This window comes from Phocoena sinus, chromosome 11 (assembly GCF_008692025.1).
Source record: "Phocoena sinus isolate mPhoSin1 chromosome 11, mPhoSin1.pri, whole genome shotgun sequence".
NCBI classification, from domain to species: Eukaryota; Metazoa; Chordata; class Mammalia; order Artiodactyla; family Phocoenidae; genus Phocoena; species Phocoena sinus.
The window spans coordinates 63,783,900-63,800,447 of NC_045773.1; the positions used below are offsets into that span (position 1 = coordinate 63,783,900).

At 60.9% G+C, this 16,548-nt stretch overlaps 1 protein-coding gene across 4 annotated transcripts in view; it reads left to right on the top strand.

Annotated features, from left to right (window-relative positions):
• ITPR3 (inositol 1,4,5-trisphosphate receptor type 3) overlaps nt 1–15,232 on the top strand; it is a 66,455-nt gene extending 51,223 nt beyond the window's left edge. Inside the window, exons 34-58 of one of the 4 annotated variants that reach the window (XM_032647749.1) lie at nt 1,203–1,323; nt 1,886–2,076; nt 2,619–2,767; nt 2,919–3,027; nt 3,157–3,247; nt 3,355–3,524; nt 4,717–4,891; nt 5,057–5,241; nt 5,503–5,703; nt 5,849–5,959; nt 6,453–6,548; nt 6,670–6,771; nt 6,861–6,947; nt 7,514–7,624; nt 7,716–7,908; nt 8,150–8,275; nt 8,666–8,838; nt 9,520–9,684; nt 10,353–10,545; nt 11,010–11,114; nt 11,202–11,329; nt 12,106–12,271; nt 12,921–13,081; nt 14,217–14,378; nt 14,963–15,097. In XM_032647749.1, the coding sequence (XP_032503640.1) occupies nt 1,203–1,323; nt 1,886–2,076; nt 2,619–2,767; nt 2,919–3,027; nt 3,157–3,247; nt 3,355–3,524; nt 4,717–4,891; nt 5,057–5,241; nt 5,503–5,703; nt 5,849–5,959; nt 6,453–6,548; nt 6,670–6,771; nt 6,861–6,947; nt 7,514–7,624; nt 7,716–7,908; nt 8,150–8,275; nt 8,666–8,838; nt 9,520–9,684; nt 10,353–10,545; nt 11,010–11,114; nt 11,202–11,329; nt 12,106–12,271; nt 12,921–13,081; nt 14,217–14,378; nt 14,963–15,031 (3,540 nt within the window). In that variant the 3' untranslated portion in view covers nt 15,032–15,097. Of the gene's footprint in view, nt 1–1,202; nt 1,324–1,885; nt 2,077–2,618; nt 2,768–2,918; nt 3,028–3,156; nt 3,248–3,354; nt 3,525–4,716; nt 4,892–5,056; nt 5,242–5,502; nt 5,704–5,848; nt 5,960–6,452; nt 6,549–6,669; nt 6,772–6,860; nt 6,948–7,513; nt 7,625–7,715; nt 7,927–8,149; nt 8,276–8,665; nt 8,839–9,519; nt 9,685–10,167; nt 10,319–10,352; nt 10,546–11,009; nt 11,115–11,201; nt 11,330–12,105; nt 12,272–12,920; nt 13,082–14,216; nt 14,379–14,962 lie in introns of those variants that run through there. The other 3 variants (XM_032647748.1, XM_032647750.1, XM_032647751.1) reach the window with 3 other exon arrangements.
• The last annotated feature ends 1,316 nt before the right edge of the window (nt 15,233–16,548 follow it).

Here is a 16,548-nt window from a genome sequence, read left to right on the forward strand (position 1 = left end):
AAGGACACACAAGAAACCAATCAAAGGGCTGCCTATAGGTAGAGGGACTGAGGGTGGAGCGGGGATAGTGCTTCTGAGCGAAAAAACACTGGGTCCCGCCCTCCCAGCCAGGATGGGCTTGTTTTGACACATATGAGTTTGGGCCCTGGGACCCCTTTGGGACTCTGGTGATGTGTATCGGCTTTCCCCACCTCTCATTAGCCACAGGGTAGAGCGTGGGAGAATGGGGGCGACGGGGTCAAGACTTCCTTTTTTTTTTAAAGACTATTTATTATTTATTTATTTATTTTTGGGCTGTGTTGGGTCTTAGTTGCGGCACTTGGGATCTTCTTTGAGGCGTGTAGGATTTTTCGTGGTGGCGCGTGGGCTTCTCTCTAGTTGTGGAGTGCAGGTTTTCCCTTCTCTAGTTGTGGCGCGCAGGTTCCAGAGCACGTGGGCCCTGTAGTTTGTGGCACGCAGTCTCTCTAGTTGAGGCACATGTGCTCAGTAGTTGTGGCGCGGGCTTAGTTGCCCTGAAGCACATGGGATCTTAGTTCCCTGACCATGGATCGAACTTGCGTCCCCTGCATTGTAAGGCAGATTCTTTACCACTGGACCACCAGGGAAGTCCCAAGACTTCTTTATTATTATTATTATTTTTTGTGGTACATGGGCCTCTCACTGTTGTGGCCTCTCCCGTTGCGGAGCACAGGCTCCGGACGCGCAGGCTCAGCGGCCATGGCTCACGGGCCCAGCCGCTCCGCGGCATGTGGGATCTTCCCGTACCAGGACACAAACCCATGTCCCCTGCATCAGCAGGCGGACTCTCAACCACTGCGCCACCAGGGAAGCCCCCAAGACTTCTTGAAGTATTCTTTCTTATAACCTTTTGGTTTTTGAACCATGTAAATATATCCCCTTTCCACAATATTAATTTATTTGAAATTTTTTTAAAGGAAGAAGAGGGTCAGCAATAGGGTTATAAGCCCCAGGCCTGGACCTTGGGGAGTTCTCACAGGGCTGCCATGTATAGTTGCGCAGGTTGTGCACTGCTGAGAGGAAAGGAGGTGCCTTTTTCCAACTGGCATAAAAGCCCATGGTAGCTATTGGAGGCCTTATCCCTCCACCCACGCCCAGACTCAGTAGGCTCTGGTCACCAGCCTGGGGCTGCCCAGGGTGGAGTGTGGGCTGGGCTGCGGCAGCAGGCACGTTGCCTCTTGCAGACACACCAGACGATCGTGGTGCAGCTGCTGCAGTCCACCACACGGCTGCTCGAGTGTCCGTGGCTGCAGCAGCAGCACAAGGGTTCCGTGGAGGCCTGCATCCGGACCCTCGCCATGGTGGGTGAGTGTGCCGGGGCACTGGCCAGCCCCTCCCCTCCCCTTCTCTCTCCTCCCTTCCCCTTCTCTCTCCTCCCTCGGGATGCCCACCCTCAAAGTAAACACCTTATCCTGAAGCTCGCCCATCAGCTGCTCCTAGGTGGTGCTCAGTAAGTCCTTCCTGGTGTCTTAACTGGCGTCTTGGCAATTGAGAAAGGCTGTTTTCTCCTCTGAGGCAGTTCCCTGGAGGAGAGTGCTGGGTGACATCTCGCGAGCAGAGTTTCTTGGGCTTACAAATGGTCTCAGGCAGGAGGGAGGCTGTAGATTGTTAGGGAGAGTTAGGGAAGGGGAGAGGGGAGGCGGGAGAGTGGAGGGGTGAGGGGTCAGAGTGGAGCCAGGCTGGAAACGAAGAAGCAAAAATTCCCTCTTTTTACCCTAAAAAGGGAAGAGTGCACCTCAGTTCAAGTGGGGGTCAGGGTGGGGGCCCCTGCACCCCAGGCCCTGTCCCCCAGTGCAGCAGACCCTGAGCCTGGCCCCTCTGGCTGAGCCCTCACCCCCCACCAGCGCCCCGTCCCCTCTCCCCTCAGCCAAGGGCCGGGCTATCTCGCTGCCCATGGACCTGGATGCCCACATCAGCTCGCTGCTCAGCAGTGGTGCCAGCTCTGCAGTTGCCGCCCAGCGGAACGTCTCCAACTACAAGACGGCCCCGCGGGCCTTCCCCCGCGTCACACCCACCCCCAACCAGTGGGACTACAAGAACATCATCGAGAAGCTGCAGGTGGGCGTGGGGCTGGGGAATGTCCCTCCCTGTGCTGCCCACGCTCCCTGGGAAGCGGCTGGTCAGCTCGTCCACTCCTGGGGGCTGCTAGGGGCAGGGGACTGAGGGGCACCATTCCAGGGCTGGTGCTCGTGAAGGGGCCCGGTATGCCCTTCGCTCCCAACAGCACCTTTGTGTTTAGAGAACACACTCTGTCCACTGTCTCACTGGCTTCTAGAGGGGGTGTGGTGAGTTACTATCCCCATGTGGCAGAAAGTCGAGGCCCAGAGCGGGCAAAGGGTTTGCCCAAGGTCACACAGAGCTAGAGAAGGGGATGGGAGGAAAGCCAGGGTATGCCCAGGGGCTCTGAGCAGACAGACATCATGCTCTGTCCTGGGTGGCTCCGTGGGCCCAGGGCCCCTCAGACGGGCACAGGCCAATCCGTGGGGCGCTTTGGCGTTGGGCTGGGGGGAATGGCAGTCACGCCCTGGTCATCCCTTGGGCCTGGGTGGCCTGCATCTCGCCCAGCGGTGACCTTGCCCTCCCCACGCCACCCACCCCAGGACATCATCACGGCCCTGGAGGAGCGGCTGAAGCCCCTAGTGCAGGCCGAGCTGTCCGTGCTGGTGGACGTCCTGCACTGGCCCGAGTTGCTCTTCCTGGAGGGCAGTGAGGCCCACCAGCGCTGTGAGAGTGGAGGCTTCCTGTCCAAGTGAGTGGGATGCAGGGCCGGGGCATGGGGGTGGCAGGGGCACAGCGGCCCAGGATGGGGAAAGCCCATGGGGGCAGAGGGCCGTGGTCAGGAACAGCAGCTGGAGGGGGGATGGGTCCGCCCCAAGTTTGCCCTCTTCCCCGCCGGCCAGGCTGATCCAGCACACCAAGGACCTCATGGAGTCGGAGGAGAAGCTGTGTGTCAAGGTGCTGAGGACGTTGCAGCAAATGCTGCTTAAGAAGGCCAAGTATGGGGACCGGGTGAGTGCCCAGGTCGGCTGGATGCCGGGCGGGCTTGGCCACGGGGTCCAGGGCCTCAGGACCAGGACCGCTGGGCTGGGGAGTGGAGGGTGAAATGGGCCACCGTAGGCCTCGCTCCCTTCCCTGCAGGGCAACCAGCTGCGCAAAATGCTGCTGCAAAACTACCTCCAGAACCGGAAGTCCAGCTCGCGGGGGGACCTTCCAGACCCCATGGGCACCGGTCAGTACCGCGTCTCCCCTGCTATGCCTCCAGGAGGCCCATTCGCTCTGGGCCCTTCCTTCCCCTCCGTCCACCTGCTCCCCCTTAAGCGAGTTTGCCCACTCCAGGCCTGGACCAAGACTGGTCAGCGATCGCAGCCACCCAGTGCCGGCTGGACAAGGAGGGGGCCACCAAGCTGGTGTGTGACCTCATCACCAGCACCAAGAACGAGAAGATCTTCCAGGAGAGCATTGGCCTGGCCATCCGCCTGCTGGACGGTGGCAACACCGAGATCCAGGTGTGGAGGGGGGCGGGGCTGCGGGGGGGCTCACCTCCTTGGTTGATGCCCCCTGCTCAGGAGGGGGACAGCGTGCCAGTCCCCAGGCCATGGGGATGGGGCTGCAGGGCTGGATGCCGGTGGCCAGTGCGAGTCCGGCTACTCGTGGGAGGCTCTGCGTCCCGTATCTGCCCCCATGTCACGTGGCCCTTTTCTATCCCACACCCCCGCCCTGCTCCAGCCAGGTCTGGGCCTGTCGCCCACCATCCCGCCCCCTATTAGTCCACCATTCTTGCCTCTCAGCCTCTGCTCAGGTCTCCTTCCCTCCTCTTCCACATCCTCAGCCTTTGGTGTCCAAGTAAAGGCCTACTATCTCCAAAAGTCCTCTCTGATTATTTTATCTCCATTCATTTATTTACTCACTCATTCATTCTTCCCGTAAGTCTGCATTTAGTGAGTGCCTTCTATGTGCCTGGCAGTGTTCTAGGTGCTAAGGATTCAGCAGTGAAGGAAAGAGACAAAAACCCATGTTCTCTTGGTACTCGTATCCTAGTGGGGACAACAGTCCCTAACTGCAATCCCTGCGTAATACGGAGAGCATGCTGGCTGGTGATAATTCAGACAGGGGGCTTCAGGAGTTCTGGGCCAGGGGTATCTCAGAAGGAGTGATGGGGAAGACCCCTGAGAGGGGACCGTTTGAATGAGGACCCGGAAGTGAGCACGTGAAGTGGGGCAGAGCCGGCAGCAGAAGGCCGTGAAGGGGAAGTGGCTGATGTGGCTGGAGGGGGTGGAGGAGGGGTGAATGGGAGGAGCTGGGGTCAGGGAGGTGGCAGGCCATCACGTGTGGCCTCGTGGGCACTGTGGGCCCAGGCCTGCCCCTGGGGAAGATTCAGGGTTTTGAGCAGGGGAGGGACGTGACTTAGACTTCAGAGAGACCCCTCTAGCTGCTGTGTGGGGAACTGACGGAAGGTCAAGGGCAGATGCAGGTGGGTAGGAAGCTAGTGCAGGCCTCCAGCATCGCCGGCCCTTCCTCCTCCACCTCTGCTGGTCCTGACTGCCGCCCACCCCAGCCTTAGGCGCAGGGCACAGGGGCGTCTCTGTCTCCGCCGCCTTGTCCCTGCAGCACAGGATGGAGCCCCCCGGGTCTCGCCGAGGGCTGCTTAGAGCCAGGCCTGGTGCTGAGGCTGCCCCCTGTCTCACTGTCCACCTGCAGAAATCCTTCTACAACCTGATGACGAGCGACAAGAAGTCAGAGCGCTTCTTCAAGGTGCTGCACGACCGCATGAAGCGAGCCCAGCAGGAGACCAAGTCCACAGTGGCCGTCAACATGAGCGAGCTGGGCAGCCAGCCGCGCGAGGACCGGGAGCCAGCAGACCCCACCGCCAAAGGTCAGGCTCAGAGGGTGCAGGGTGAGTGGGGTCACGGGCCCCAGGGATGAGGACGTGGGCACAAGGCAAGGTGGGCAGGCTGGGGACTGAGGGTGGGAACGGAGGGTGAGGGTGAGGGTCTGGCGGCTCCCCGCAGCCCCAGCCTAACCAGGCCTCACCCTGCAGGCCGCGTGGCCTCCTTCTGGATGCCCAGCTCCTCATCCCGCTATTCGCTGGGCCCCAGCCTGCGCCAGGGGCATGAGGTGGGCGAGCGCGTGCAGAGCAACGAGATGGGCACGTCCGTGCTCATCATGCAGCCCATCCTGCGCTTTCTGCAGCTGCTGTGTGAGAACCACAACCGGGACCTGCAGGTGAGGCCCTGCCCCACCTGACCCCGCCTCCCTGTTCCCGGCCCTGCCTCCCGACACCTGCCCCGCCTCCCCGGGCCTGCCCCACCTCCCGACCCCGCCCCTACTCTGTGCCCCGCATCCGGCCTGGGCACCACTGCTCTGAGGCCGGCAAGGCCCCCACCCCTGCAACCTGCAGCATCGCGGTCCCCAGGCGGGCCCCTCCCTCCCTGCTGCAGCGGTGCCACGCCGCCCCCCCCGCCCCCCCACTCCTGTGCTCTTCAGAACTTCCTGCGCTGCCAGAACAACAAGACCAACTACAACCTGGTGTGCGAGACTCTGCAGTTCTTGGACATCATGTGCGGCAGCACCACGGGCGGTCTGGGGCTGCTGGGGCTCTACATCAACGAGGACAACGTGGGCCTCGTCATCCAGACCCTGGAGACCCTCACCGAGTATTGCCAGGGCCCCTGCCACGAGAACCAGGTGAGCCGTCGGAGCGGTGCCTGGCAGCGTGGACATGGGGGAGGATGGAGCAGGCCGGGCAGGGGACAGACCGAGGCCCCTGGAGCTGCCACGATTCTCAGGGGGCCCAGGCCCCGTGTCACCCGCCACCCCTGCCTCCCGCCAGACCTGCATCGTGACGCACGAGTCCAATGGCATAGACATCATCACCGCGCTGATTCTCAATGACATCAGTCCCCTGTGCAAGTACCGTATGGACCTGGTGCTGCAACTCAAGGTGGGGCCCTTGGCAGCCCATGTGAGCATGCGTGGGTGTGCATGTGATGCGTGTGTTGAGTGTACATGCTGGTGTGTGTGATGTTAGCAGTGTGTGTGTGTGTGTGTGTGTGTGTGTGTGTGCGCGCGGTGTGGGCATCACGTGTGCAAGCATGGGTGACGTGCAGGTGTGTGATGTGTGCATGTTTGTACACACAAATGCATGTGTGAGCAAACGTGTTGGATGTACACTTGCTCTAGAAGCAGACATGTTCTGGGTTTATCCGAGGGCCTCCTGTGTCCGTGTCTGCTGTCTGGGGGGTGCACAGGGTGGGGGAAGGTGGCCTGTGGGTGGACTAGATACGCAGCATCCTTCTCACAGCAAGCCCTGGGGGTAAGTGGGGAACAAGAAGGCCACGGGACTTACGGGCCAAGAGAGGCTGTTACGGAGTAGTCAGTGGAGGGGGTGGCGGGGGCCCTCAGACTGTGGCCTGTTCCTCCCTCCTCTCCCCTAGGACAACGCCTCCAAGCTGCTCCTGGCTCTGATGGAGAGCCGGCACGACAGTGAAAACGCCGAGCGCATCCTCATCAGCCTGCGGCCCCAGGAGCTGGTGAGGCTGGGCTGGCGGTCGGGTGGGGAGGCGGACCGGGTGGGGTGTGCGGGGCTGGGGATCAGAGCCCAGCCCGCCCCACGCCCCAGGAAGAGGGCATTCAGCAGCCCCTGCCCGGCAGGTGGACGTCATCAAGAAGGCCTACCTGCAGGAGGAGGAGCGTGAGAACTCGGACGTGAGCCCTCGGGAAGTGGGCCACAACATCTACATCCTGGCGCTGCAGGTACCGGCCCCACCCCACGGCCCCGCCCTAGCGGCCACGCTCCCACCGGCAACCACGACCCAGTGACTCTGCGCTGCCATCTCACTCAGCTCTCCAGGCACAACAAGCAGCTGCAGCACCTGCTGAAGCCCGTGAAGCGCATCCAAGAGGAGGAGGCCGAGGGCATCTCTTCCATGGTGGGGGCCCAGAGCATAGGGCTGGGTGTGGGGCGGGGCTTAGACCTAGGGGCGGGGCTCGGTGGGAGATTGGATGGGATTGTATTGGGGGTGCGGCTAGGAGTTGGAGGGCGTGGCTATGACTCGGGGGCGGGGCTGAGGGCAGAGCTGAGACCTCAGACCCTGGCTGGAGTCTGGGATGAGGCTGGGGGCGGGGCCAGGAACTTAGGGCAGACCTGTGGCCCAAGGCCTTGGCTTGAACCTGAGTAAAGAACCAGCTCAGAATTGGGGGGCGGGGCTGAGGACCGGTGGGAGCCGGCCTGGTGGCCAGGGCTGTCACCGGGACAGAGGAGTGGGAGCAAGGCTGCGGTGTGGGTCTGGGGCGTCTGGCAGCCTGGAGCAGGACCTAGCGGTGCACCTGGGCAGGACTGTGGAGGGTGCTGACTGTCCTATAGGATTGTCTCCCACTTCGGGGCTGGGTCTGGTCTAGCTGGGGGTCACTCAGTGGGGTGTAGGTCACAGCTGGGCCCCGGCATGGAGGTGGGGGTGGGCCTGACCTCGGCATCCCCCCCACCCCCCGCCCCCAGCTCAGCCTCAACAACAAGCAGCTGTCACAGATGCTCAAGTCCTCAGCACCGGCACAGGAGGAAGAGGAGGACCCCCTGGCCTACTATGAGAACCACACGTCTCAGATAGAGGTGGGACCTGAGAACAGCTGGGGGCCGCGAGTGCGGGCTGGGCCCTCGGGGGCCACGGCTCGGATGTGACCAGGTGCCCGTGTGCGTCCAGATCGTGCGGCAGGACCGCAGCATGGAGCAGATCGTGTTCCCGGTGCCTGGCATCTGCCAGTTCCTGACGGAGGAGACCAAGCACCGGCTCTTCACCACCACCGAGCAGGATGAGCAGGGTAGCAAAGTGAGCGACTTCTTCGACCAGTCCTCCTTCCTGCACAACGAGATGGAGTGGCAGCGCAAGCTCCGCAGTGAGGACCCCGCGGCAGGCAGGAGGGCGGGGGGGGGGCGCTGGAGCTGCTCACTGATGCCCCTGATGCCTCCCTCGCCTACTGGTGGGGGTCCCACCCCTGCCCCAAGGAGGGCTCCGATCACGTTTTCCTCCTGAAGTGGGGCCTGGAGCTTGTGCAGGCTCTGCGGCCTGGTATGGGGTGGGCAGATGGTGTTAATCAGGGGCCCCCCTTACCCTGGCCCCGCCACCTCCTCCCCCAGGCATGCCACTCATCTACTGGTTCTCCCGCCGCATGACCCTGTGGGGCAGCATCTCCTTCAACCTGGCGGTTTTTATCAACATCATCATCGCCTTCTTCTACCCCTACGTGGAGGGCGCATCCACAGGTGAGGACACAGGGCTGGCAGGTGGCGGCCCTGAGCCCTCCATGCTCCCTCCTCTGATGTGAGCTGGCCAGGCTCTGAGGGGACAGGATGCAGAGTGGGGAGAAGCAGCCCCTTCACTGGCCTCTGGGTTCTGCACCTCATCACGGGGATGGATAGGGTCCTTGACCTCTGGAGACAGCACACACACATACAAGGGAGAGACCAGTTACGGTAGCGGCAGATGGAGAGGGCCTCCTACCTTAGGCCTCCAGATGCAGGTGTGATGGGCGGGGCCCTACAGCCGGGTGAGCAGGAACTTACAGGGAAGGCTCCCAGAAAGGGGTGGCTTCTTGGGGTCTGCTGGGTGGGTGGGCTTGAGCAAGCCGCCCTGTCCCTGCTCCCTGCCCCCAGGTGTGCTGGGCTCCCCCCTCATCTCGCTGCTGTTCTGGATCCTCATCTGCTTCTCCATCGCGGCCCTGTTCACCAAGCGCTATAGCATCCGCCCCCTCATCGTGGCGCTCATCCTGCGCTCCATCTACTACCTGGGCATTGGGCCCACGCTCAACATCCTGGGTGCCCTCAACGTGAGTGCCAGAGGGCCCCCACCGCCCACCCCCAACCCCTCCTGGGCTTGTCACGCAGCTGGACCCAAAGCTGGCCTGCTGCTCTGCCCCTTCCCCCTGGTCCCTGTGTTGGGATCCCAAGCTCATTATAGACCCGAGGCTGGGACCACTCTGTCTCCTCTTTCCCCTGGACAACTCGGGGCAGCAGGCACTCAGAGCCAGCCAGCCAGGAGCCGCTTTGGAGCACCAGCTTCAGGGCTGCTGGGTTCCCAGTGTTAGTTGTGCACTGCCTGAAGGCATATTGAGGACATCAAAGATTTATGTGTTATGACAGTTTCCTGACAGGTAGAAATAAGGTGTCTCGAGCACGTGGGGGGTGCCTTTTCCTAACTTGCCTAGTCACTGTAAAGGCTAAGGACGGTCTTCTCTGACCCATTCTCGTTTATCTGCGTCTCACTTTCTTCCTGTAGCTGGGGACCCAAGGGGCTTCTCCTCTATTCTAGTCCCAGAAGCCCAGATGCATTTCAGGAAGCATTTTCATTAAGGCTGTGTTTGCCAGGCTCAGCAGGACCAGCTCAGATCCACTCCCCTGAAGACCCAGCCTTCGCCTCTGCTCTAGGCACCGGCTGGGCCTGGCAACAGGGGTGGAGATTCAGGGTGGGTGGTAGGGTACTGACCCCCATGCCCTGCACTTGCCCACAGCTGACCAACAAGATCGTGTTCGTGGTGAGCTTCGTGGGCAACCGTGGCACCTTCATCCGGGGCTATAAGGCCATGGTCATGGACATGGAGTTCCTGTACCACGTGGGCTACATCCTGACGAGTGTCCTGGGCCTCTTTGCGCATGAGCTCTTCTACAGCATCCTGGTGAGGCGTGGGTGGGGCTGGGCAGGGGCAGGGGCAGGGGCAGGGCTTCCTGCCAGTCGCTAACAGTTCCCCATCCCCAGGCCTCTTGCTGCTGGGCTGGGAGGAGTGGATTTCCAGTGTCCTCCTCCGCTGGACCCCAGCCTGGCCTTCAAGACCCTGATATCTACTCATGGCCCCATCTCCCCTGTACAGTGGGGGTTCAAGCCTGGACTCTTGAGCCAGACCATCTGGGTTTACATCGCAGTGTGGCCCCTCCTAGCTGTGTAACTTTGGGCGGGTTTCTTAACTGCCCGTGCCTCAGTTTCCTCATCTGTAAAATGGGGATAATTAACGGCACCTGCCCTTTAGAATAATTGTGAGGATGAAGTGAGCTAACACACAACAGTTGTGTAGAGTTTGTCCTGGCACGTAGCAAGCACACCGTAAGTGTTGGCCATCCTTCTCCTGCTGCATGTGGTATGCACTGGCCATTCCACCCTCTAGCCTTCTCCTGGACCGCTCCGTTTCCTGGGCCTTGGAACTCCAGTTTCCTGGGAGACGACGGCCCCAACAGGTCCGCCAGCCTGGTTCCGCCTGCCCAAGAGCAGACGCCGCTGAGGGAGGCGGGGGGAACCACTGGTAGGCAGGCAGCCCGTGGGTCCAGCGGCGGCCCCATCTCTGCCCTGCAGCTCTTTGACCTCATCTACCGCGAAGAGACGCTGTTCAATGTCATCAAGAGTGTGACCCGCAATGGCCGCTCCATCCTGCTGACCGCCCTGCTGGCCCTCATCCTGGTCTACCTCTTCTCCATTGTTGGCTTCCTCTTCCTCAAGAATGACTTCATTCTCGAGGTCGACCGGCTGCCCAGCAACCACTCCAGAGGTCTGGGGGCGCCTCTCCTGGGCGGGCGTGTGGGGATGAGGGGCCTGCACAAGTGGCTGGAGTTGGGACCAGGGCCTGGAAGCGCTTATCCCACCAGGCCCCCTGCCTCAGTTTCTCCTCTTGGGTTCTGGGTGGGGGTCTAGCTCACTGCCTCCCTCTTCCCTGGACAGACTGAGGGAGTGGGAGCGCCTTGGGTTGCTCTTGTTTGAAGACCCTGTGGTTCATGTTAAACTCGGTACTTGTGGGAGCTGCCGGTGCGCCAGGGCTAGGGGTGCAGACCCCCCTCCAGGCCCTTGGGGCACAGCCCGGTGGGGGCAGGTACATGGAGACCCTTCACTGTAGCCAGGCCGTGGGGAACTGGTAGGATCAGGGCAGGCTTCCTGGAGGATGTGATGTTGGGCCCAGAACTGGGGAGATGATAAGGACAGTCCTTCACCTCCTGATCTTGATCCTGTCCCCTCCAGCCAGCCCCCTGGGGATGCCACATGGAGCTGCCACATTTGTGGACACTTGCAGTGGGGACAGCATGGACTGTGTCTCAGGGGTCGTGGTGCCCGAGGTCCTGGCAGGTGAGGGCAGTGCGTCCTGGGAGTCAGGTGCGGTGGGGGCAGAGGCAGGTGGCCTGGCCCGGGGCTGAGCACACGCCCTGCTTGCAGAGGATGAGGAGCTGGACAGCACGGAGCGGGCCTGTGACACCCTGCTCATGTGCATCGTCACCGTCATGAACCACGGGCTGCGCAATGGTGGCGGTGTGGGCGACATTCTCCGCAAGCCCTCCAAAGACGTGAGCGCCCCCTGCCCCCTCCCCGGTCCACGGGGGCCCAGCCCCGCCCTCGGGTCATGGCCAGCAGAGCAGCTTGGCCTCCCTCCACCTTCAGGGTTGCGAGTCCCTGCACCTTTGCGTCCCCTTCTCCCCGCTGTCCCGCCCAGTCCCGTGCAGTTACGGTGTAGCTGAGCTATCCAGGCCCCTGTCTACCCAGGCATCCCCACCAGCTCACTGTAGACGCTCTGAGGAAAGACCTTGGCACGCGGCTTTCCCCGGCTAGGGAAGCCGTGAGTCAGGCAGCGGGCGGGTCCCCGGCCACAGCGGCTTCATCTGAGAGGCAGAGCCCTGGCCCGCAGCCAGGGTAGGCAGGGTGGGGAAGCCGGGCTGGCTCCATAAGGAGGCCTCAGGGTTTGGCTCGGGCAGCCCCATGTTCTCAGAATGTCAGTCTGTCCCTAGTGGCACAAGGGTGAGAAGCTTCTCCTTGGCCGGAGGGTTTCTAGAACGAGTGAGACCAGGTGTCATGCGGGCAGGCAGAGGAGTTCAGAGCTGCTCTTCCGCTAAGCAGCAGTTGGGGGCGGGCCATGCCCGCAGGCCTGGCTCCCCACGCCAGACTCCTCGAGGGCCCCGTCCCGGCCGCTGAGTCCTCATCCACACTCAGGGCCCCTGATCGTGATTCTCGTTCTGTGTGGTGAGGCTGGGTCCTGTCTGCCGTCTTCAGGGCCCTGGGAGCCAGATGCCCTTATTCCCTTCCGATGGGGGCTGCTGACCCCAGCCTCCCTGCCTTCCCCCCGTAGGAGTCTCTCTTCCCGGCCCGCGTGGTCTATGACCTTCTGTTCTTCTTCATTGTCATCATCATCGTGCTGAACCTCATCTTCGGGGTGATCATCGACACCTTTGCCGACTTGCGCAGTGAGAAGCAGAAGAAGGAAGAAATTCTCAAGACCACGTGCTTCATCTGCGGTGAGGCTGGGCTCTTGCCTGAGGAGGCCGTGGCCGTCGGCGGCGTCGGCCTCAGTCTGGCCCTTCCCAGATTCCTGTGACCGCCGGGGAGCCCTGCCCTGGGGCCAACGGCTTGGTGGCTGTTCGCTCATCCCAGAACTGGGGAGAACAGGACCCTACCCGAACTTGGAGTCACAGAAGGGAGTGGGAAAGGGCCTCAGAAATCCTCCCTTTGAACTCTCTGGGTCTCAGATGAGGAAACGAGCCTGGTCAGTGGCCTCAAACCTCTGGTCTCAGTGCAGGGCCTTTCTCCCCACCCCCTAGGTATGAAGTGCAGGTCCCCTCACAGCCACCGCAGGCAAAGAAGCAGGTGGGCCCCTGTAGGACAGGACCCTCATCCAAGCTTTTCCGGCTCCCCGGCCCCCGGGATCCTGGCGTCTGCTCCCATGGTCCCCTCTGTGCTGCGGCAGGGCGGGGGCTCCATGGCTATGTGGCTGCTGCTTTAAATAGAAGTGACCTAAAGAGCCCAGAGTGGGCTGTCGCCTGCATTTGTCAGAACTTTCAGCCCAAGAACAATGTCCCCACTGCATCGGGAGGCCGTGCCTGCCCACCGGGTCTCTTGGAGGCGGGGGAGGGGATGTACCCTCACCCCCACCTCCTGCCTCCGCAGGTCTGGAGAGGGACAAGTTTGACAACAAGACGGTGTCATTTGAGGAGCACATCAAGTTCGAGCACAACATGTGGAACTACCTGTACTTCATTGTGCTGGTCCGTGTGAAGAATAAGACGGACTACACAGGGCCCGAGAGCTACGTGGCCCAGATGATCAAGGTGTGGGCCCGGGGAGGGGGGGGTGGTCAGGACAGCTGTGGACACTTGTTAACAGGCAGCCGGGGACAAGGAACAGCTGGAGCCGACCTCGGCTACTCAGGAGCCCCGCCAGCTGCTGTGCTGCAGGGGGGCCTCCGGAAAAAAGCCCCCAGAGGACGCGCGTGGCGTCTGGGGCCCGTGGGTGCCTGATGCGAGGCGGCCCTGCTTGTGGCGGCTGCTCGGTGGCCCTTTCTGAGGGGCCTTTTCTAGCTGGGCGAGAGGGAGGGCAGCTTTCTGAAGCCTGGGTGGTCGCAGGCCAAGAGGGCATCTGGATGAACTTTAAACTGTCAAACTTAGGAGAAATCAACCATCACTCCAATGCAGGAGCGAAGGGAGTGAAGCAGTGAGTAATAAAGGTCTGGGCGCCTTTAGGGTGAAGGATGCCCATCAGTCCCATCAGATGTAGTGCATCTTTAGATTATTGCACATTAGAGAAAATGCAGCCTAAAAGGAAAGAAAGGTGTGGGGGGAGGTTCTATGCGTCTTCGGAGTCTGTATTTGGATTGGTCTTTGAGCGCAGGTTATTATCTGTTGATCTGAGAACTCAGAGCTTGCCACAAGGAACTAGAAAGCTGCTCGGTGTCCCCTCCCGCTCTGCCTCTGTCCCGGGAAACGTGGTTTTGCCTCACGTGTCAGATGCCAGCCACCCTCAGTAGAGCTCTGCTCCCTCAACGCACCATCTGTCTGACTGGCATCTTCCTGGGGTGTGGGGCGTGCTGTCGGGGCGGGAGGAAGGAAGGAAGGGAGGGAGGGAGGGAGGAGAGGCAGGGTCTGGGTGCAGAGGCCTGCCTTCCACCGCTCGCAGGGTGTTTGTTAGGAGAGTAAACAGGTGGTGTTGGTACCAGGGGGAGACTCGGGCTGTCTAGCGGAGGTTGGCCTGTCTCTGCTGTGGCCTCCCCGCCCCCTCAGGGTCACTGCCAGCTCACTCTGGCCCCGGGGAGGACACAGGTCAATTCAGATTTTCCCGTGACACATCCCTGGGGAGTAATTTGGCCAAGGGTGTGGTAGCAGGCTCCCGCACACACAACTGCTTTTCTAAACAAGGCCTTCCTAGGCTGGACCCAAGCTCGCTCACCCCACTGGTGATGTTTTTCAGAACAAGAACCTGGACTGGTTCCCCCGGATGCGGGCCATGTCACTGGTGAGCAACGAGGGGGAGGGGGAGCAGAACGAGATCCGGATTCTTCAGGACAAGCTCAACTCCACCATGAAGCTGGTGTCCCACCTCACTGCCCAGCTCAACGAGCTCAAGGAGCAGGTGTGCCCCTAGCCCTGTCCTGGCAGCACACCGGTAGCCTCAGGGCCTGCTTCGTGGCGTGGGGGAGGGTGTTGGCGCCTTCACGCTCCCCCTGCCCCCTTTGCTGCTGGCTCCTGTTCTTGGGTCTGGGGTGGAAAACAGGTTCCAAACACACTTCTCCCCTCTGTGGAAAGCTAGACGGGGTCGTGGCCCCTAGCCTTGCGCCCCAGAAAGACAGGGCTGAGTGGAACCTCGTGCCGGTGTTGGGGCCTCCCTTGCTTTAGCGAGTCCCCCTCAGGTGTTGACTGGTGACGGCAGGGTAAGGCCTCTTTCCGCTTCTCAAGAAAGATCCCCTCTTGCCCAGAGCACCCTCCGCTCCATCTGGCAGTGACTAAATGAAATCGGCAGCCCCTCTTTTAGGTGGGGTGCTTTCCCAGCTGCACCAAATCAGTGGTTTGCGACGCGCTGAGGACAAGGGTTTGGGGCTGACATCCCTGCTACACCCTGGGGGCACCTCGGCCTGCCGCCAGGGCTGAACCGCAGCTGGGAGGGAGGGTGGGTTCTCGGCAGCCTGATCCAACCTGACGGCATCTGTTTAAATCTAGATGACGGAGCAGCGGAAACGCAGGCAACGCCTGGGCTTCGTGGATGTCCAGAACTGCATGAGCCGCTGAGTGGAGCCACGGAAGGCCCGTCAGGCCACATGCGACACTGGAGAGCTGAGAGTGGGAACACCGCCCCTCAAGGCCAGGTGCCCACCCAACCCCCAGCTCCACCTCTGCCAGACCCCGCCCCGGGCCAACGTAGACTCTGAACAGCTTAGAGGGGAAACTAGAGCTGACAGTGCTGCCCAGACCAAGCTCTTAAAAAAAAAACAACTCAGAAACTCAGTGGGACTCGGCTTACCTTAATGCCTGAGTCCTCTTAAAGGACTATTGCTTTGTCCCTTATGACTGATGTGCCTTTGTATTCCTCCTGGTGGGTGATTAGGAGTGGCGCCTCCATTTTATTCCAAGCACTACATTTTGGTTACTGCCGCCTCTGGGGGGGCGCGGTGATGCTGTCGCTAGTGATTTTAGGGCTTTGTTATTTAACTTATTCACGGTGCCAGGCTCAGCCCTGGCCAGGGCCGTGCAGCCCCCCTGTGCCTCGGAACTGCCGTATACAGCGCGTAGACCTCAGTGTCCAAGTCCACGCCACCCGCTCTGCACAGCCCTGGCTGGACTGGTGACCACAGGCTTGGTCCTAAGACCTGCCTCCTCCTGGGCCTCCTGGGCAAGAGTCACACGCCCAGGTGACAGGGCTGGGGCGTGTTAACAGGGGCTGGTTTTGACTGCTTGTGTTTTCTCCTTTTGGTGTAATGTTTTACAAATCCTTTGGCCCGAGAACTAATATGTTAATTACCTTAAATAAATTAATAAATCTAGTCCGTTAGAAAGGGAGGCTGGCTCCCGTGCTCCCCAGGGGCTGGGGTGGGTGGTAACGTGGCGCTGGCGGAGGATACGGAGAATATGAGCCCTGCCTCCTGGCCTAACCTTGGGCTCTTGGGAGATGCTGAATGCCATCCTGTCTTGCAGCGATTCTGGGACAGAACTGTACTACGGGATAACTGGTTTCTATCATAATCCTATGAATTTTATTTTATGCATTTCAAAACACAGTGAGGAGTCCAGGTAAAATGAGGTTAAGAACCCACTTCCACTTCTTCCCAACAAGGGGTGCTGTCGGCCCTGCCCTACCCCTTCTCTCAGCTCTGTTCTTGACAAGAAACCTGAAGTAGGGAATGTAAACATCTACTGGTAAGAGCTAAGGTCCCGTGGAGTAATAAGGTGACCCTGTGCGTGTCCCCGGCCAGGGGAGGGGGCCTGCCATGTGGCCTCCCACAGAACCCGCCCCGAGTGCTGAAGCCGACTCAAGCCGAGGCCCTGCCTGGCCTGTTGGTAGCTCTACTCTGCCCCTTAAGCTAACTTGGAACATGGCTTTGCTGCAAGGTCAGGGGCAGAGGACTGGGCTCTGGCCTTCTGAGTCAGTGGGGAGGAGGGCCAAGCAGGCTTTTCTCATCCCTGTCATACACCTCCTGCTGCTTTCTGTTTGCAACAGGACGCCTTCTTCAGTACTGAACGCTATTTTTGGCTCTCTCCCAGGAGCTCCTACAACAAAAGGGAGCCTGTGAATCTTGCCAGGAGCCAGC